The following is a 22,213-nucleotide window of genomic DNA, read 5'->3' on the forward strand; positions in this document are numbered from 1 at the left end:
GACGAGGCCCTTCCCGGCCTCCGTTCGATGCAATTTTTATATCACCGTGATCACCATTCTTTTCTCTACAGGTTGACCGGAGCCGAATCACCAAAACACGAACCTCGCCGGAGAGCCGCTGCACCCGAGAGCGCCGCCGCCGGTAAGCTCCGTTTTTCCGTGATTTTTTGGCCCCCCGAGGGCCCTAGGGTTGTTTTCTGACAAGGACCAATGCGAGCGTGGCCGAAAACGGCCGAAAACAGCCAACCCGAGGCGACTCGCCGCCGCCTGCGGCGGCGCCGTCGCCGGAGCACGGCGGAGCCGCCGTGCCGGAGTTGCGATTTGGGCCGAAGGAGGCCCTGGGCCTAATTTGGATTTTTTTTGGAACACGTGCAGGTACTGTTAGTGTGTTTCAGTTTCCCGGGAAAAATTCAGGGAAAATTAGGGACAGCCTGCAGGCGCACTGTGAATCGTATTCGGATCCCGAAAACAGGTAAGGACCCCTCACCCTATTTCCTATCACGGTATTAAAGTTCAAAATAATAAAACGGTATTTCTTGAATTAACGCATGTGTGAAATTGCTTAAGGTTGCTAATGGAGCCCGAGTCTAGTGTGATTGATGATTTACTGTTATTTGGCCTGTTTTACAGCTTTAAATGCATTATGGGGTTTGATGTGTTCATTTTATAGTTTCGAATGCATATATTACTGTTTTATTAATTATGGGTTGAATGACTGAAGAAGTGATACTGTATGTTGTCTGTTCGGCATGAATTATGATTTGCTTGTTTAAATGTGAATTGATGATGCTTATTGAGGAAAAGTGAAATGAAACATTGTATAGACTGATAATTGTATGATGGGGTCAGCCTGACTAGATATCCTGGGAGATGGTGGACGGACCGGGTCCGTAGGGAACCCTACCGGGATTGTGGTCTCACATGCCGGACGGGGTATGGAGATCTTATGGTTTTGGCGCCCATACCGGACGGGGTATGGGGACGGCCCGTTTCACCCTCATACCGGACGGGGTATTGAGGTTTATGGTTTTGGCGCCCATACCGGACGGGGTATGGGGACGGCCCGTTTCACCCTCATACCGGACGGGGTATTGAGGTTCATGGTTTTGGCGCCCATACCGGACGGGGTATGGGGACGGCCCTGGAAACTGATTATGAATGTTAAAGGTTAACGGGTAGCGGGACCCCTAGGGACCCCCATGGATACTAGTAGGCTGGTAAATGAGAAAAGGATATGTTGTATAATGACTGAATTACAAAAGGCGTGATAAGTGCTATGTTTTACAGCTTATATTATTCCATGATTGTGATAATGTTATTATTTTCTTATATTGTTTTCATAAATTCCACCGAGGTAAGTGGATGGTAAAGGTTTTCATGTTAATAAACGAGTTTATTGTAAATTATGCTCCATTGGTCTTTTTGTGTTTTTCTACCCACCTTTACCTCCGTGACGGTGAGATATCGTGATGTTCTTACTGGGCTAGTGTAGCTCACTCCTTAATTAACCATTTCAGATCAGGAAGACATGGTTCCCGAGCTCGTTCCGCAGGAGGACGACGAAGGGGATGCCTAGAGACTCTGTAGTCATACGCATAGTTTATTTTCGAGTTTTCTTTCTTAGTTAGTTTAACCTTTTATATTTTAAGTACGTTTTTTTTGGTTTTTCGTGTAAGGGATGTTAACTGAAATTTTGATCTCGCTTCCGCATTCGATATATTTAAATACTCATTTCATTTTAATATTTTCCGGGGACGTTACAGTTGGTATCAGAGCCGCATTTCCTCGGACCCATCCCTTACACTATAGTCCTTTAAAAAAAAAAAAAAAATAAAATAAAAATACTCACCGATGGGTCGTTACTCAACCATTCCTTGTAAATGCAGGTACACAGAAATGAGGAGAGGAAGGCCCCCACTAAACCGAGCGGCCCAAGATAATTCGCTTCGGGAGGATTTGGACAGATTATATGAGATGGTGGAAGCTCTCGTAGCTGCCCAGCGAAGGCAAGAGGAGAGAAGGGAGTTACCCGGACCTCCTCCGCTGGCGCAGGTTGAGCCCCCGTTACAGCAGGCTGATCCCGAGCCACCCCGGCAGGAGCCTGTTCCTCCACAGTACCACCCGGCACCACAGCCGCGGTACGACCCGGTACCACAGCCACAGTACCAACAGGTACCGCCACAGCATATTCCAGTGCCCCCACCCCATCAGCAGGCGCCACCACAGGGTCCCCCAGTTCACCCTCAGCCGGCCCCAGTTCCTTTACCTCGGGACCCCGCTCCCTCCTTGATCGACCCCGGCTTCATAGAGAGGTACAGGAGACTGAACCCTTCTACTTTTTCAGGGGGATCCTCTTTCGAAGAGGCCCAATACTGGCTGGCGGAGACTGAGAGAGCATTTGAGACCTTGGGAGTAATTCCTGAGCAGAGGGCTGCCATTGCCTCCTACATGCTGGTAGGGGAAGCAGTACGCTGGTGGGAGCTCAAGTGGGCCACCTTGCCCGTACCAGTTACTTGGGAGCAGTTCCTAGCGGCTTTCCATGCGGAGTATCTCCCTAAGCACATCCAACATTTAAAGGAAATTGAATTTGCTCAGTTGGTCCAGGGTAATATGACAGTGTCGGAGTATGCCCGCAAGTTCCTGGAGCTGGGTCGACATGCCCCGGAGACATTGTTGGATGAGGGCCGAAAGGCCAGGAAATTCCAGTGGGGTCTCCGCCCGGAGATCAGACAGCACTTGTTGGTGATGGAGCTCGAGACATATTCGGCAGTCCTGGCAAAGGCGCAGATCATAGAAAGGAGCTTCGACACCCGCCCTCAGCTAACGGGAAGTTCCCGACCTTCAGCCCCGCTCCGCAGGCCAGCGCCTACCATGCCGGTCCAACCTAGTAAGAGACCCAGGCCTGCCGTTCAGGGCCCTCCTCAGGTTATGGGGGCAGCTCGTGGGAAGATCTGCCAGTACTGCGGTAGGGATCATGGGGACCGACCCTGCTACCGCCTCAACAACACCTGTCGCATATGCGGCAGTGCCCAGCACTATGCGAGGGAGTGCCCTAGGAACCAGAATCAAGGGAGGCCTCCAATCCAGGGCAGAGTTTACAACCTTACCCAGAAGGATGCCGATGCAGACCCGGACGTGGTACATGGTATGTATACTATCTCTGGCCACATTGCTCATATTTTGTTTGATACTGGTGCATCACATTCTTTTATTTCACATGTTCTTGCTTCCAAAATTTGTGTATCACCTGATAGACTAGATTCATTATTGTTTGTATCTACCGCTGGGGGGGAGACATTACTAGGAGAGGTTGTCTACAGGGCATGTGCCGTGGAGATAGCAGATAGGAAATTGAGGGTAGACCTGATAGGGTTAGACACAGGGGATTTTGATGTAATCCTAGGAATGGATTGGCTGGCGGCGTATCACGCCACCATAGACTGCTTTAATAAAAAGATTGTATTTAATCCTCCCAACGAGGAGCCATTTACAAGTTAATAAAATTATTCGGTACTGATTCTCCCTAATGACAAATTCTTTTCTTCTTAATTCCCAGTGCGTTGATATTGTATTTTCCCTAACTAGGTAAACCCAAGAAGGAAGTTTGTATCCAAGAGATTCCAGTAGTCCGAGACTTTCCAGACGTATTTCCGGATGAACTGCCCGGTCTACCAGGGGACAGAGAGGTCGAGTTCACCATAGACTTACAGCCAGGAACCCAACCCATCTCGGTAGCTCCTTACCGAATGAGCCGCATCGAAATGGAAGAGCTAAGGAAACAAATCACTGAGCTACAAAACAGTGGCTTCATTAGACACAGCATTTCCCCATGGGGTGCCGGGGTTACTTTTGCAAGGAAAGGAGATGGAACGTTGAGGCTGTGTATTGATTATAGAAGGATAAACAAGGTAACAATTAAAAACAAGTACCCTCTCCCCCGGATTGATGACCTTTTCGATCAGTTGCAGGGTGCACAGGTCTTTTCTAAAATAGATCTACGATCAGGTTACCATCAGGTAAAAGTGAGAGCAGAAGACATCCCCAAGACGGCATTCCGAACCAGGTACGGACACTATGAGTTCCTGGTTATGCCGTTTGGGCTAACCAACGCCCCGGCCATCTTTATGGATCTAATGAACAGAATCTTCAGAGAGTTCTTGGATAAATTTGTCATCGTGTTCATTGATGATATCTTAGTCTACTCAAAAAGTAGAGAAGAACATGCTCATCATCTTGCCCAAGTCCTCCAGGTACTCAGGGAAAAGAAGTTGTATGCAAAGTTGAGCAAGTGTGGATTTTGGCTCGAGCAAACCGCCTTCCTAGGACATGTTATATCGAAGGAAGGGGTGTCGGTGAACCCCGAAAAGGTTGAAGCGGTACTTGGTTGGAAAAGGCTGACAACAGTTAAGGAAATTCGCAGTTTCCTAGGGATGGCGGGTTATTACCGCCGGTTTGTCGAAGGGTTCTCCAGTCTAGCGGCCCCTCTAACCCGACTCACAAAGAAGAATGCAAAGTTTGATTGGAATGAGAACTGCGAAAGGAGTTTTTCAGAATTGAAGAAGCGACTGACTACTGCACCCGTGCTGGCTCTACCGAGTGGATCAGGAGGGTATACAGTTTATAGTGATGCCTCCTATCTGGGCCTGGGTTGTGTCCTGATGCAGCATGGAAAGGTTATAGCATATGGGTCTAGACAGCTAAAGAATCATGAGAAGAACTATCCTACCCATGACTTGGAGCTTGCCGCAATCATACACGCCTTGAAAATCTGGCGCCATTATTTGTATGGAGAGACCTTTCAGATCTACACCGATCATAAGAGTTTGAAGCACATCTTCACTCAGAAGGATCTCAACATGCGTCAGAGAAGGTGGATGGAACTCCTCAAGGACTATGATTGCGACATCCTATACCATCCAGGTAAGGGCAACGTAGTAGCCGATGCCCTCAGTAGGAAGAGTGCAGGCACCCTAGCCCATCTGATGGTTTCGGAATGTAGGTCCATTGGGGCTACGCAGCAGGTTCGACTGCAAGATCTGAAGAGGGCCACATATTTGAGCCACCTAGCAGTCCAACCCGAGTTAATCCAAAGAATAAAGGAAGCCCAGTCAATCGACCCCGCCCTAGTAAACCGCAAGAAGGATGCAGAACAGGGAGTGAACTCAGAATTTCAGATCTCTGCCGACGGATTGATTCGTTTCAAGGACAGAATGTGTGTCCCAGACGACAATGAATTAAAAAGAGACATCATGACAGAGTCCCATAGTTCAAGATTCGCCATGCATCCAGGAAGTACAAAAATGTACCAAACTATGCGACCCCGATTCTGGTGGAATGGGATGAAGAGAGATATAGCCGACTTCGTATCTAAGTGCTTGGTATGTCAGCAGGTCAAAGCAGAACATCAACGCCCAGGGGGGTTGCTTCAGCCCTTACCGATTCCAGAATGGAAGTGGGAACACATCACCATGGACTTCGTATCGGGACTACCCAAGGCACGATCGGGACACGATGCCATATGGGTAATTGTTGACCGACTCACTAAGTCTTCCCACTTCCTGGCCATCAGAATGACTGATTCGTTGGACAAGTTGGCAAGAATGTATGTCCGGGAAATAGTCAGACTGCATGGGGTCCCAGTAACAGTGGTATCCGACAGGGATCCCAGATTTACTTCTCGGTTTTGGAATAGTTTCCAGCAAGCTATGGGAACAAAGCTGTCCCTCAGTACTGCCTTCCACCCCCAAACCGATGGACAATCAGAGAGGACAATCCGTACGCTGGAGGATATGCTCCGAGCTTGTGTCCTTGACTCCGGAGGCCATTGGGACGACCATCTACCCCTGATAGAGTTTGCCTACAACAACAGTTACCAAGCAAGCATCGGCATGGCCCCATACGAGGCGTTATACGGGCGTCCGTGCAGGTCACCGATTTGTTGGGAGGAAGTGGGCGATAGAAGATTGTTTGGCCCGGATTTAGTGGAAGAAACCACGTCCAAGATAGTTAAGATCAAGAAGAACATCCAGACAGCTCAGAGTAGGCAAAAGAGCTATGCTGATACCCGGAGGAGAGACCTAGCCTTTGAGAAAGGTGACCGTGTGTTTCTTAAAGTCACCCCCTTCAAGGGAATCAGTAGGTTCGGCAGAAGGGGAAAATTAAACCCCAGATACATTGGACCCTTTGAAATCTTAGACAAGATTGGTACCACTGCCTACAGACTTGCACTGCCCCCTGAGCTCTCCCGGGTTCACAATGTGTTTCATGTATCTATGCTGCGCAAGTACAATCCGGACCCTTCTCATGTCGTGGCTCATGAACCGCTTTCACTCCGAGAGGACTTGTCTTATGAAGAAGTACCGGTCAGTATCACGGACCGAGAAAGCAGAATACTCCGTAACCGGGAAATATCATTTGTAAAAGTCTTGTGGCAGAACCACACGCCTAGGGAGGCGACTTGGGAGCTGGAATCAGAATTTAGGGCCCAATATCCTCATCTATTTAATCAAGAGTAATGAGGCAAATTTGGGGACCAAATTTCTTTATGGGGGGGAGAGTTGTAGCACCCGGAAAGGAGGAAAAAAAAAAAAAAAAAAAAAAAAAAAAAAAAAAAAAGGGGAAGGCCACGTCAGCAGCCACGTCAGCAAGCCCGGTCAGCACCCGGCCAACCAGGGCCTGCCACGTGGCAAGACCGCGTCACTCCAAAAAGAGCCACGTTGGCGATCCGCGTGGGTGCGATCCGACGGCCCAGATCAATCACGCGATCGGACGGCCCAGATTCAAACAAAATGAACGGCTGTGATCAAAAGGCAAGGGGTTATAAATAGAACCCCCACACCAGACCACAAACCCTAGCCGCCAGCCGCTCGCCGGAGAAGACGAACCAGAGACCGACCGCTGCCACCCGCCGCCACTCGCCGCCGCACCGGGGAAATTTCCGACCGCCGATCGAGGTAAATTTCATACCCCCGACTCGTTTTTCCCCACTGATTCCTCCTATGCCCAAATCGAAGCCGAAATCCCGGCCAAACGGCCGGAATACGCGGCCGAAGCCCAGCGGCGCCGCCGCGCCCCCTCTCGGTTTTTGCCTCCGACGAGGCCCTTCCCGGCCTCCGTTCGATGCAATTTTTATATCACCGTGATCACCATTCTTTTCTCTACAGGTTGACCGGAGCCGAATCACCAAAACACGAACCTCGCCGGAGAGCCGCTGCACCCGAGAGCGCCGCCGCCGGTAAGCTCCGTTTTTCCGTGATTTTTTGGCCCCCCGAGGGCCCTAGGGTTGTTTTCTGACAAGGACCAATGCGAGCGTGGCCGAAAACGGCCGAAAACAGCCAACCCGAGGCGACTCGCCGCCGCCTGCGGCGGCGCCGTCGCCGGAGCACGGCGGAGCCGCCGTGCCGGAGTTGCGATTTGGGCCGAAGGAGGCCCTGGGCCTAATTTGGATTTTTTTTGGAACACGTGCAGGTACTGTTAGTGTGTTTCAGTTTCCCGGGAAAAATTCAGGGAAAATTAGGGACAGCCTGCAGGCGCACTGTGAATCGTATTCGGATCCCGAAAACAGGTAAGGACCCCTCACCCTATTTCCTATCACGGTATTAAAGTTCAAAATAATAAAACGGTATTTCTTGAATTAACGCATGTGTGAAATTGCTTAAGGTTGCTAATGGAGCCCGAGTCTAGTGTGATTGATGATTTACTGTTATTTGGCCTGTTTTACAGCTTTAAATGCATTATGGGGTTTGATGTGTTCATTTTATAGTTTCGAATGCATATATTACTGTTTTATTAATTATGGGTTGAATGACTGAAGAAGTGATACTGTATGTTGTCTGTTCGGCATGAATTATGATTTGCTTGTTTAAATGTGAATTGATGATGCTTATTGAGGAAAAGTGAAATGAAACATTGTATAGACTGATAATTGTATGATGGGGTCAGCCTGACTAGATATCCTGGGAGATGGTGGACGGACCGGGTCCGTAGGGAACCCTACCGGGATTGTGGTCTCACATGCCGGACGGGGTATGGAGATCTTATGGTTTTGGCGCCCATACCGGACGGGGTATGGGGACGGCCCGTTTCACCCTCATACCGGACGGGGTATTGAGGTTTATGGTTTTGGCGCCCATACCGGACGGGGTATGGGGACGGCCCGTTTCACCCTCATACCGGACGGGGTATTGAGGTTCATGGTTTTGGCGCCCATACCGGACGGGGTATGGGGACGGCCCTGGAAACTGATTATGAATGTTAAAGGTTAACGGGTAGCGGGACCCCTAGGGACCCCCATGGATACTAGTAGGCTGGTAAATGAGAAAAGGATATGTTGTATAATGATTGAATTACAAAAGGCGTGATAAGTGCTATGTTTTACAGCTTATATTATTCCATGATTGTGATAATGTTATTATTTTCTTATATTGTTTTCATAAATTCCACCGAGGTAAGTGGATGGTAAAGGTTTTCATGTTAATAAACGAGTTTATTGTAAATTATGCTCCATTGGTCTTTTTGTGTTTTTCTACCCACCTTTACCTCCGTGACGGTGAGATATCGTGATGTTCTTACTGGGCTAGTGTAGCTCACTCCTTAATTAACCATTTCAGATCAGGAAGACATGGTTCCCGAGCTCGTTCCGCAGGAGGACGACGAAGGGGATGCCTAGAGACTCTGTAGTCATACGCATAGTTTATTTTCGAGTTTTCTTTCTTAGTTAGTTTAACCTTTTATATTTTAAGTACGTTTTTTTTTGTTTTTCGTGTAAGGGATGTTAACTGAAATTTTGATCTCGCTTCCGCATTCGATATATTTAAATACTCATTTCATTTTAATATTTTCCGGGGACGTTACAAGATCAATTGTGATGAACGGTCCATATTCATTTCCTCCTTATGTGCGATCAGACGGACGAGATCGATCGTAATAGAATGTCTAGATTAATGTGGAATGGATATAAATATTTCGCATCACACAGAAACTCAAAATCCTAGCCGTCATCCCCTATCGGAGAAGAAGAACCAGACGCTGAAGAAAAAGGTCAACCGCCAACCATTGCCGCACCGGAGCCACCATGGCTGTCAAAAAAAGTAAAAATTCTCCATACCCGCTCGAAATTCAATTCTGAGCACTTATGTGGCTAAATCGGAGCAAAAGGGACGACATATGAGTCAGAAACTGCAGGCAAAGTATGGTGGAGCTATCGCGGCCAAAACTCTAAAATTCCTCCAATGAGCCCTTTCCCGATTTTCGTTTCACGCGATTTTTCGATCTTTGTGTTCACCATCCTTTTCTGTGCAGGTTAGCTAAAGAAGGAACCCCAGCTGTGAAGGAGGACCGGCGGAGCCACCGTACCCGGTGATCCCCCGCCGATAGGTTTGGTGTTTTTGGTAATATTTCGGCTAACTGAGGGTCCCTACCCTGTTTTTCTGCAGGAACACATGTAAAACCAACTAAAATTGGTCAAAATTGGCCAGGTTGAGGCGAACTGTCGTCATGGGCGACAGAGCCGGCACTGGAGCACGGCGGTGGCACCGTTCCGGAACCCCAAAATTGGCCATAATGAGTTTTGGACACCAATTTTAAATTTTTGGGGTATTTTTAGGTATATGACGAGTGTTTTAAATTCTGCATGAAAAATTAAGGGAAACCGGTACCTGTTAGGAGGCATAGTAAACAATTCGACGTCTCGAAACATCGATCCGGATAAAGATCTTTTACCATATTCTCTATTACGATAAATTGAGGGTTAACAATGTATAATTTCCTATTTTTATAAAAAATTAAAAAATCCTAAAAATAATTATAGGTTACTAGTAGAGTCAAAACTAGTTAGTTCACAATTGTCTTAATTTTCTGTTTATTTTTCTATATTGTCCTACTTGATTTTTGTATAGTACATGTTCTTAATTTATAATTTAATAATCTTATAAACTTATCTGGTTATTTTGATTATATACCATCAGTATGAATATAGTTTAATTGATCTATGAATGTGATATTAGATATTGGTATGCTTTTGTTGGTTATTTATTGATAACAATTTGTATGTAAAAGACTTGCTGGTTACCCAAAAAAAGGTGGACATGTCTGGTACATAAGGAACCCTACCGTGAACATTACTTCAGTCAGATAAGGCTGAGAAGTCCCTTACTAGAAAGATTTAAGAGATATAGTTCACCCTTATCTTGGATGAGGTATCAAGACAATGAAATATTTGGTGCCCATTACCGGACGGGGTATGGGGATGACTGATCAATTGTAAAATTGGATATTGGGTTTACGAGTAGGGAAAACATCCCTATGAACCCCCAGGGGTACCAGTAAGTAGGTAAGAAAAAAATTTATTGTCTCTTATTCTTTTATGCGTGAAAGTGAAAAATAGCATAGATATGGGTCTTCATAGGTAATTTTTAGAAACTCGTTACGGTAAATATCAAACAACGTTTTCAAGTTTAAAGGTATTTAAATAAATTAAAGGCTCCATTAGTTGTTTTTTTTTTATTTTTTAGTATCTTCAGTTTTTCATAGCTGTGATCAGTGTGATATTTTTACTATAGTAATGTAGCTTACCCTTTCATTAACAATTTAATATCAAGAGGACCAGGATCCAAATCTCGATCAATAAGAAAGTTATGAGTAGTTCACCACCTAGACTCCCTTTAAGTGCTAGTGAAAGTTATCTTAGGGTACTTTTGTATTCGCTATTCTTTTCATTTTTTTTATTACCATTTGTCTTTTAGAAAGGATATTCCCATACCTCTATTGGGCATTCTAAATTATTGTGTAAGGAATGTAAACCATAACTTTATTAATCGCTTCCGTATTTAATTTTATGAATTCATTTTCATTTAAGTTTCAGATCTTTACATGGGTAACAAGGGATGTGAAAATAGATTTTGTTGATATAATGGGGGGACTTGATGATGATCGAATGAGCAACTTGGATGGGTACTTAAATAAAGTTACAATACAGAGGAGTGTGAGGGATGATCAAACATGGCTTGCTAGATAAAACAGAGACATGAAAATTGGAGGTGGGATATTGAATGGGATGGATTTGTTCGAGATGGTAAGGAGGGCGAGAGTATGTTTGAGAGCCATAAGCAGTTAGGTTGAAGGCAGATTGTAGGAACTAGGTAGTATTGTACCAAGAATAATACTTAAGGGTAACAGAACTAGTGTTTAAGAGACTTGACAGAATAGGCTAGGCGGTAGAAAATATTAGATAATACTGAAATAAATAAGTTGAATAGAATACCTAGATTGTACTACAAAATTTGATTGTAAATGTTTTCTAATTTTTTGGTGTAATGTGCATATTCTAATTTCTAGGCAATGTAGCACATTATATTGTATATTTCATAGTAGGTAAAACAAGAAAAAGAATAGGAGGTACATGAGACATGTCTCCAAACTTAAGAGCTTACAAAAATTTTCTTTGTCATTACATAGGTTGAATAATTGAGAGTTAGCTGTAGGACAATACCAATATCATTGTGTGTAGGAGGAAATACTTAGACATGTGATCCCTGCTTTAGCCAAAGGGTTTTCTTGTTTTTTTTCCTTATGAAACATATATATATATATATTTACATGTTTAATGATACGTAAAATAGGTACATTTGGAATGATATTCATGGAATAGAGTTGAATTTATAATTTCTTTTATAGATGGTGTTATAAATGAAAGTAATAGGATGAATGACACTCGGTCCTGCTAGGGCACGATTTGTCACATGAATAATTGAGAATTGGATGTATATATGAATTTCACATGAATGAGAATTTCCAGTTAATTGTTTTGAGACATGGTGAATGTACATAAGACGGAATATTAATAGGATAACATGATAGATGACAACTGCCCTTATAGAGTAGGGTTATCATACATCCTTTGTAGGTAACCACAACCCGTTGAGATTGTGAAATTGGCCTATGGGCTCATGCTGCACATGTTTTGATATTAATGAATAAAATTAATTTAAGTTAGACTTATATAAGAAATATCTTTTATTCTATGTACACCGGTAATCTAAACATAGAGAAAGAAACTAATACATAATATATGTACTCTGTTGGAGAGGCGATTTGCTACAATGTCGCATAAAATATCCAAGCTGATCACTTGCAAAATGAGAAAAACACATCGGCTGAGGTTTTAAAGGTGACGACCAAATGTTGAAAAAGAAGAAAGGAGTTGTTGCTAGGTTTCTGAGTGAGTGTGCACTGAAATGCACCGTATCAATCCCTTAGTTAGTGAAACGGTGCATTTTAGTGCAGGGCATCCGGGTTTTGGGTGAGCCGGCAGGCTTGAGCCCATTAACATCCCCCCTCAAGATGGCGAGTAAATATTTTTTGCTCTGATCTTGATCATGTGTTACTTGAGCAACCAGCTAGACATGGTGAAAACATCTGCAAGTTGTTGGTTGTTATTTATATGTTTTATTATCACGCTTCCATCTTGAATTTTTTTTCTGATCAAATGACAGTCTAGTTTAATATGTTTCGTGCATTCGTGATAAATTAGATTGGCGACTATATGAATAGCTGCTTTTTTATTGCAATAAAACATTGTTGTTGTTGGATGTTCAATCCCAAAATTATCTAAAAGATATCTAATCCAGGTCAATCCACAACATATGCTTACCATTGTTCTATATTCTGCTTCTGCAGAAGATCTGGAAATAGTATGTTGCTTCCAAGAAGTACATAGTACCTTGTGATGAATCTTCTTGTATCAGGACATCTTGCCTAATTGCTATCAGTATATACATTTAATTTTAAATTGGAGGAGATGGAGTAAAATAAGCCCTATCTTGGATATCTTTTTATATACCTTAGCACCTTGTATGCAACATTCAGGTGGTCATTTCTAGGGCTTTCTATAAAGGATCTCAAAAGGTGTTTTGTTATTTATAACTGGTGAGAGAATTCTATTAATGAGATAAATTGCAGTTAATATGAAATCATTCCAATACTTTGTGTCCAGACCGCTTAGGAATTATAGCGCTCTGGCAGCATTAAGAATATGTTGATGCTTCTTTTCGATTCTGCCATTCTGTCATGGTGTCTCAACACAAGAAGTTTGATGCAAAAATCCCTTATTCAACACAAAATCTCCTCATATTAAAGTTCTACTACTATTATTATCAAAAGAAAGTTTATTAATCTTAGTCAAAGGGCAAACATAACAAAGTTCACAATTGTTTGACTTTATTATATTTGAATGAAAAATTGATTTAAATTGTGTAGGATGTCTAAGCCTATAGTGCCACAAATCAATTTTTTTTGCTCCTCTAGTGCCCCAGAAAGCTGCTCAAGTGAAGGCTGATCCTGTTGTCTCTTTCAATGGTGTGGTGGAATTGAGCTGATATAATCCCTTCTTAACTCCACTTCAATTGTCCTTCAAGTCAAAAGGTCCTGGATAACACAATGTTTTTGTGAAAAGCAAACAACAATACAATCTTGTGTTAGCCTTCTTGTAGAAATTAAATTGAAATTAAATAATGGCACACATAATATATTTTTAAGAACTATGTCGTTACATGACTTAATTGCCCCGACATGTGAGGCATCAACCTTTACACTATTAGGCAATATAACTTCAAAAATGGTATTTGATGTGATTTCAGTATCTAATTGTTATATGTGAACAATGTGATATGATGCTCCAGTGTCAATTATCCAGGGAACATACACATTTTCCCTTGAGGCCTCTACCCCTTTGACTATTCAGGTACCTTATAACATATCTCAACAGTGTCCTGGAATGTTGTAGTTAGAAGAAATGGCTTTTCTTGGATTGCTTTAAAACACCTCTCTAATGAGTGTCCACTTCTTTTGGAATGAGTACAATAGTATTTATCTTTATTGAAATTTCTAAATTTTCTTGACATGTTTGTTTCCTTAACACTAAAAGCCATAACTTTGTTGGTTACTGAGTCCATTGAAATTTCTCTCCTATTTTCTTCTTACTCTGTTGTTGAAAATACATCTCTTAGGCTAGACAAGGGTTTTATCATTAAAATTTGTGCTTTCATTGCCTTGTAATGGTCCAAACCCATTAAAATTTTCATCACGTGGTCTCTCTCTTGGTATTCTTGAATAGCTTTTAATCCACCTCATGCACAATTTAGAATAGACTCATAGTTAACTAATTCATCAATTAGAGTTTTCAGTTTTGAGTAGTACACCCTAACTAGTTCTTGGTTATGTGAGAGGTTCATGATAGCCTGCTTTATCTCAAATATTTTGGAGGTATTTTGTTGACCAAAAGTCTCTTCGAGGTCAACCCAAAAGTGATGAGTAGTTTCTGCATAAATTATGTCGGCCTTAGTATCAGGGGCTAAAATAGTTTGTATCCATGTGATAACAATGTCATTACATCATATTCAATGTCTTCTTTGTGGATCATTGGGATCCTTTGGCTCAAGTAGGGTTCCATCTATGAACCTTAATTTGTTTTGAATACTTAAAGCGCAATGCATGAATCTGACTCAAGTGTAATAAATGGTTATGTTTAGCAATTGTGGGACCAAGATCATGCTTGAGTTTAGAGTTTTGTCTAGATAATATGGGCTATCCGAATCTGTATGATCCAGAGCCATTACAGGCAACATACTTGGGTTTTGATTCAAAAAATAAGGAGTTTTTCATGTTATTCATTTCTGATTCTACACTTTCTCCTTTCTTTTTTTTTTTTTTATAAATTTTAGATTTGGGTTTAGGTCAACCCGAATAAATTCTTTCCCTTTTCTCCTGTTTTTTTTCAAATTTAAACTAAATCGATTTTTTAATAAATTTTTACTCTGATACCATGTAAAAAAATCAATATCTCCTATTCTACGTACACCGACAATTTAAAACTCTAAGGTTTGCATTCAATAATGTATCAAATCATAAACAGAGGGAAGAAAACTAATACATAATACCTCTACTCTATTGGAGAGGCAATTTACTTCAATAACGCACGAAATATCCAAACTGATCACCTGCAAAACGAGAAAAACACAGTAGATAGGGTTTTGAAGGGTGGCGGTTGAAGGTTGAAAAACAAAAATGGAGTCGTTATTTATGCTCGTCCCACCTGATGAGTGTGCACCAAAACGCACCGTATCACTCTCTTAGTTAGTGAAACGGTGTGTTTTGGTGCAGGACATCTGGGGGGTTTTGAGCGAGTAGGCAAGCTTGAGCCCGTTAACAACTTAATTAATTATTTATCTAAATAAATTATGTTAAAATTTGTTAACTCTACTTTTTTAAAAAAAAAAAATTACATGTAAAGTTAATCATGATAAAACAAGTTAGAATATACATTCATATATTCTAACTTGTACAATACGCTTATTTATTATTATTATTTTTAAATGTGATACCATTGTAGCACCATAATTTCATTATTAAAAATATTTTATTTTAATAAATAAATATTTTGGATTAACTAACTTCTACATAGGCTAATAAATTATTCTTATTTTAATTTAAAAATGATTAAGACTTCTTTAATTTTTATACAAGAGTGAGAAAGACGTATTACGTATGTTTAAGAAATGTGGTTGGCATAAACACGTGGCCACTTTTGTAATCGATAAGTTTAGTTAATAGCAAGTTGATTAACGAGGAAAATAAAATAGTTAATACCAAGTTGATTCGAATAAAGTTTAACTCGGTCCGATATAAATTATGAAAATAATGGCCAGTCAAGTTATTATTATCATTGTCCACCTAAAAAATGTCATGTATATATATATATATATATATATATATATACATACATATATAATTCATTACTGTACTCTAAAATTAATAATTGAAGTAAGTTACTTTTAATTAGAGTAAAATAATGGTAAAATACATTTAGTTAGATTAATTTAATTAATTATGTTTAACCCTAAGATTCAATGATTACATATTTTATAAAAAATTATGAATAAATCTTAATTTGAGATAAAATTTAGAAATATATAAAACATGAGTACTTATGTAATATAATAATGAAAAATAAATAAACATGTGTATTTTTAATTTATTAAAGAAACTAATAGCAAGAGAATCAAATATATTTAATTTATTTTAATCGGTGAAATACAATAATATTTTAATTAGTGAAATAAAATTTCTTGTTTAATTTTTTTAAAAAAAGGTAAGAGGTTTGGATAAACTGCAATTTCTTTTTTTTCTAAAACTTTTTTTCTTCGTGGAAAAGTACAATACAGTTTTCAGCTGAACAAAATGTGAAACCGTAGCAAAAAACAAAAAGAAAATTAAAATAAAGCCAACGGAACCGCATTGCACTAAATGCCACAGATCCTCTGGGAAATTATTCTCTACTCTCCATTTTCGGTACTCCCTCTTCGCCAAAAAATATAAAAAAAAATGCTTCTAGTTGTTGTACCTAGTGTACACCTTTTCATCTAAAAGCAATTTTAGCCCATTAATGTACAACACTATACAGCACATAATCGATTAATTACAAGGCCAAAAATGGAGTTGACTGAATGCTTTGGCGTCCCATTCTTAGTTATAAGTTCTCGTAACTCCCGAGCCGTTGTCGTTTCTTCTTTAGTGACGCTAAACAACGGCCGGAACGGCAACCGAGACAGCCTCGAAGCTCCATGTTGACGGCGATGAATGTGATGCTGATGGCTCGGTCGATAATGTCCATAAACGACTTCGTTTTTGAGGCCGACGATATCCCGTTCGGTACGCCCTGGTGGTTCGTCGACGCCGGTATCTCTTGCCTGTTGGTGCTTTTCGCGGGAATCATGTCCGGCCTTACCTTGGGGCTCATGTCCATGGGTCTTGTTGAGCTCGAGATCCTCCAGCGAAGCGGCACCTCCACTGAGAAGAAGCAAGCCGGTAATCTAACAACTCTGCGTTTTTATATTTTTAAAAAAGAAAGGAGTTATTCTGATTATTATGAGATTATAAGTACTTGGATTAGGGTTTGGTTTGTTGATAATGTCACCGTTGATGTTTTTGCTTGGAGAGCGTTTTAGGTTCCTACTGGTACCAAAGGAGAGTGTTGTTTCTTGTTATGTATGTATAGTAATTCTTGATTTCTCTTCATGAAGCTATTATCCTACCTGTTGTTCAGAAGCAACACCAACTCCTTGTTACTCTGCTTCTGTGTAATGCAGCTGCCATGGAGGTATTCATTTCTATTTTTTGAATTATTATTCAATAATCTAAATATGGAGATGGATTCACTCTTTCCTTTGTTGATACTCTTATGTCAGTGGACGTTACGAGGAATAAGAGTTATATTGTTTCGCTGATTTGTGTTCTGTTCTTGATTTTGCTTCTTCAGGCCCTTCCTATATATCTTGATAAGATTTTTCATCCCTTTGTGGCTGTTTTGCTGTCCGTGACATTTGTTCTAGCTTTTGGAGAGGTACGTTGACTTCCCATTTTTAGGTTCTTGTTTCCTGATATTCTAGCCCATACGAGTCTTGTTCATGATCTGCAATGTTGCTTCAGATCATTCCACAAGCTATCTGCTCTCGGTATGGACTTGCTGTTGGTGCAAATTTTGTGTGGCTAGTCCGCATTCTGATGATCATTTGCTACCCAATTTCTTATCCCATTGGAAAGGTAATCTCGTACAAAGTTTTTTAATTTTGACTCTGTTCTGAAAATACAGCTGATAGACATAGAGACATAGATAGAGGTAAACATTTGTAATGTTCTCTTGGTAAACATCAAAAAGTGCACGTCTATCTAGAGCATAATCATTTTAACTGATATGTTTCAAATTTATTACTTCATGACTAAGATACTTCACATTCATTGCATAAAAATTGAGATTGCACCTCTTAGTTCTCAATTAAAGTGTCTAAAAAGGAATTGATCCCTACTTCAAGAATGTCCGTTTGTCCAACAAAACAGTAGCTTCATCATTTCCGTACAGACTTAATTTCTTAATATTTACCATAGTGAAACAGATAAAAAAAGTTGTCTGCTTATGAAGCCAAGGTGATATACTATTTGTTTATAATGATTAACAAAAAAGAAACCCTTCGTTTTTTCAGTACCTTGAACAGTGCGCCGCACAAGTATCTAGATATTCTAACCCAAGTGATCAGTAGAGAGGTGTCTTTTCTAGATCCTGACTATATCAAATGATTGAATTGCCATCAATAGATAAAGGTGCTTTCCAAATGCTGACAATTTCAGATAACTGAGTTGCCAATCTAGAATTTTCAGCTTTGCCAGAAAACTTTTTAGCCTCAAAATCAAATCTTTTCAGCAGAAAGCAATTCTCATTGCAGCTATTGAGAATATACCAAATTTCATGTGGTTTCAGGTTCTGGATGCCGTCCTTGGGCACAATGACGCTTTGTTTAGGCGTGCTCAATTGAAAGCTCTTGTCTCAATACACGGCCAAGAGGTAACCATTTGGAATGAGTATTCTGATACTGTGATAACATCATCATGCATCCAGTGGCCACCAATAACATCAATAACAAGTGATGCCATAATATGACATCTCAATACACAGCCATCAGAAAGTGCATGGAATTGCTTAATTATTAAAAGTGTCTTGTCTTTTTCGCTTCCATTAACTTGCTATTTCCATCCAAATTAGGCTGGAAAAGGAGGCGAACTAACACATGATGAGACAACAATTATCAGTGGAGCTCTGGATTTAACTGAAAAGGTAGCTGCTATTGCTTAATTATTAAAAGTGTTCTGAAAGCATATTTTGTTCAAGTGCAGATCTTATCCAACGGAAATTTCTAATACTTTAAATCTCCCTGTTTTCTAAATGACTTTTCATTTGAACAACATAAAGTTACCATTTGAGTTGTGATCTCCGCTAACAGATGTCTGCTTCTAGTTATAAGACACCTCTCTCAAAATTGGCATTTTAAACACTGCAAAGTCTCATCCTATAAATAAAATGCAGAAAGACAATTTTACTCTTCAAGATTGCCATACTCTAATAATGAAGTTGTCATATTATGATTTGGTTGATGTAGACTTTTGAGGCAATGAGATCAACTGACTTGACTTGCAGGCTCATGAATTCAAGAATGTTTTGATAATGTAGATGTCATATTATAGTTTGATAGACTTCTGAGTGTAACAAGTACATTGGTTTGACTTACAAAATCATCAACTTACATCCAAATTTTTTATTGTATTGTGCTGGTTAAAGTGGTATTTGTCTTGTTTTACTCTTAGGCTATGTTTGGTTCAAGATACTAATACGTGGAGTAAGATTAAAATGATAATATCATTTTAATTTTATTTTCAATTTAAGATGGGTGAATTCTGATTTACCACCTGTCCTGGTAGGAATAAAAAATTATCAATAAGAAATTCATGTTATGACTAGAGTTAGTAACTTAGTTTGAACATGAAAATTTTGATCCTAGTCTATCCATCAAGAATGTCTAGTATTTAAGTGAAGGACTGGGTGAAAAATTGAAGTGGGAACTGAGCTAAACATGCTTTTATTGTTGTTGCCTTCCATGTTGCAAGTATCACTAGAGATCATTCCGATTCTTTACTTTTTGAAATGTATTTTGTGTTCCTTAAAATTTTGAGGCATTCATGCTGCTATTATTGTCAATTTCTATGAAGTTATCAAAATTTCTTAAGTTTTGTTTTGAAGTGTACAGACTGCAGAGGAGGCTATGACACCTATTGAATCAACATTTTCCTTGGATGTCAACTCCAAACTGGACTGGTGAGTCTGGCATCCTTTTCTTTTTCTTGCTTTTGCTTCTTTGGTTTTTATTTGAACGCAAGAAAGTTGCTGCCTTGTCATCTTTTCCACAGCAAAGTTGAAAGCTCAATTCCTAAAAATATATTTTAGCTAAAGAATCAAAATATAGATCGCATTATATCTGGTCTAGACTCTAAACAATCTGTGGAGGCAGAATAATGATTTATTGTTACCCAGAATCCTGTCTTATTTGGAGAGCTTGTCCCCATATCTACTTATATATACTAAGTTCATAAATAAGTTGTTTTCCCAAACACAGGGAAGCAATTGGAAAAATTCTTGCCCGAGGCCATAGTCGTGTCCCCGTCTATTCTGGAAATACAAAAAATGTTATTGGACTATTGTTGGTGAGCATGATAAATTGTTGCAAATATCTCAAGTTTCCTGAATCATTTCTTTTTGGTATCTGATTGTGGAAATTCTCTTTTTGAGAACCAGGTGAAAAGTCTTCTCACTGTACGAGCAGAGACAGAAACACCTGTCAGTGCTGTCTCTATCAGGAGAATACCTAGGCATGTCATTTTCTGTGGACTATCTCTTCTATTCCCATTTCTATTTAATCAGAAGTCTGTGATCTTGTGCATGTAAATTTCAGGGTTCCAGCAGATATGCCCTTGTATGATATCCTAAATGAGTTTCAAAAGGGAAGTAGTCATATGGCTGCTGTTGTGAAAGTTAAAGCCAAAACAAAGAACCCTCACCTTATTAGTAATGACAAAAATTTTGAGGAAAAGGGAACTTACAATGGGTATTCAGAGTTGGACATCCCCTTGCTAGCCAAGCATGATGATAAATTAGAAAGTTTTTGCGTTGATATTGACAAAGCATCGAAGCCTATTGCAAGCAACCTAAGCCACTTTCAACAAAATGGTGTTCCGCCAAACTGCTTGTCCTATTTACCAGAGGATATTGAAGATGGAGAAGTGATTGGCATCATCACCCTGGAGGATGTTTTCGAAGAACTTCTGCAGGTAAGCTCAGGCAGCACTTATATTAGGATTATCTATAGGTTTCAGGACCCATCTGCCCAAAATTTGCAGAAACTATGTTGGCTTAATGCTTCTATTTCTCTCTATCTCTCCATCTTCATTTAACTAAGACTGCACTGTAATTTGTTCCTGTAACTTGCATGATGCATCATATTCCATTTTGGAAGAGTATGTGCTGTTTCTCTTCATATGCATGATCCATATTAATTACAATGTTCTTCTTTACTGATTCCCATTTACATGGCAGGAGGAAATTGTTGATGAGACTGATGTCTATGTTGATGTACATAAACGGTATTGCGGATTTGAGTTTTCAGAGACTGGTTCCCATTTACTGTTAGAATTACCTCAGTACTTTGGTAAGAAATGTATTTTGGCTTTTGCAGGATACGAGTGGCTGCTGCTGCTGCTGCATCATCCGTTGCACGGGCTCCATCAAATCGGAGACTGACTGGTCAAAAGTCCACTGTAAGTGAACAACATTCGACACACACCATACAAAGTTAAACAAGATTGTCACTTTTTTTTAGTGGAAGATCATATCTAACTAACAAGCACTTACTAATCCTATCAAATTTGAACTAGTCCAAAACCTCCATGAAGGGGCCAAGCATCTATGGAAATATCCACTCACAAGCATTATCTTTTTGAGTAGCATTGTACGCACACATATTAGCACATGCATTCATATGAGCTAAAGTTTTGAAAATAGTATACATGGCAAGAAACTATTGCCGCAGAATTCTACAACAGTCATGAACTGATCTGGAATTTGTAATTTCCTTGCAGGGTAATCAGGGTAGGCAGGGACAAACACAAAGAAGTTAGTCAAGGATGACATATACTCTTCAGTTATCTGGCAGATCATCTTCTGAACGGTAAGAGATGGCTCTATAACTTTGCCAAATCCTATACTTTGTTTCGTTCTGTTTGGTTTTTCTTTTTTCACCCTCGTAGTAAGGGCGCCCAGTTCACGTGTTGCATGTATCTCGTTCTTGGAAAATTATATGATTCCACGTCCTCCAGACAGTGAATCTCTTTTGGGGACTCACGTTTTTTTTTTTTTTTTTTTTTGGTGGGTTCGATGCTAACCTTCTATACAAATATGCCCTTTTGTTACTTTTTTTTGTGCATACTAAAGTCAGGAATCCTTGTAAATATTTGGAGGATAAATTTCGGTTCCTCGAGTGCGTTATTATGTTTGCTTCCATTGCCTTGATACATTAATGTTATCGAGGACTTAGTTGAATAGTTTGTTTTTCCTCTGCAATGTGGATGTTCCAAGAAAGATTTCTAAAATTTTTGGAATATCAAATCGAATGATTTGTATTTTTTTAAAAAAATAAATAAATAAATAAATGGTTCTTCTTAGTTGAGGTCTTAAAAAAGTTCGGATTGGAAAGAGTAGTAAAAAATTATATGTATTGTAAATCAGATATCGGACACAAAACTGTGTTTTAATCTAAAACCGGAAGTTCATTGGTAAAAA

At 40.2% G+C, this 22,213-nt stretch overlaps 1 protein-coding gene across 1 annotated transcript; it reads left to right on the forward strand.

Annotated features, from left to right (window-relative positions):
* Positions 1-16,492: 16,492 nt before the first annotated feature.
* Positions 16,493-21,973, forward strand: LOC110816298 (putative DUF21 domain-containing protein At1g03270). Its single transcript, XM_022044437.2, has 13 exons — positions 16,493-16,860; positions 17,076-17,152; positions 17,312-17,395; positions 17,482-17,595; positions 18,308-18,391; positions 18,590-18,661; positions 19,629-19,696; positions 19,995-20,082; positions 20,174-20,247; positions 20,331-20,706; positions 20,972-21,018; positions 21,111-21,192; positions 21,514-21,973. The coding sequence occupies exons 1-13, from the start codon at positions 16,617-16,619 to the stop codon at positions 21,550-21,552; spliced, it is 1,449 nt and encodes a 482-aa protein (XP_021900129.1). The 5' UTR covers positions 16,493-16,616; the 3' UTR covers positions 21,553-21,973.
* The last annotated feature ends 240 nt before the right edge of the window (positions 21,974-22,213 follow it).

This window comes from Carica papaya, chromosome 3 (assembly GCF_054855325.1).
Source record: "Carica papaya isolate Zhongbai chromosome 3, ASM5485532v1, whole genome shotgun sequence".
Classification (NCBI taxonomy): Eukaryota; Viridiplantae; Streptophyta; class Magnoliopsida; order Brassicales; family Caricaceae; genus Carica; species Carica papaya.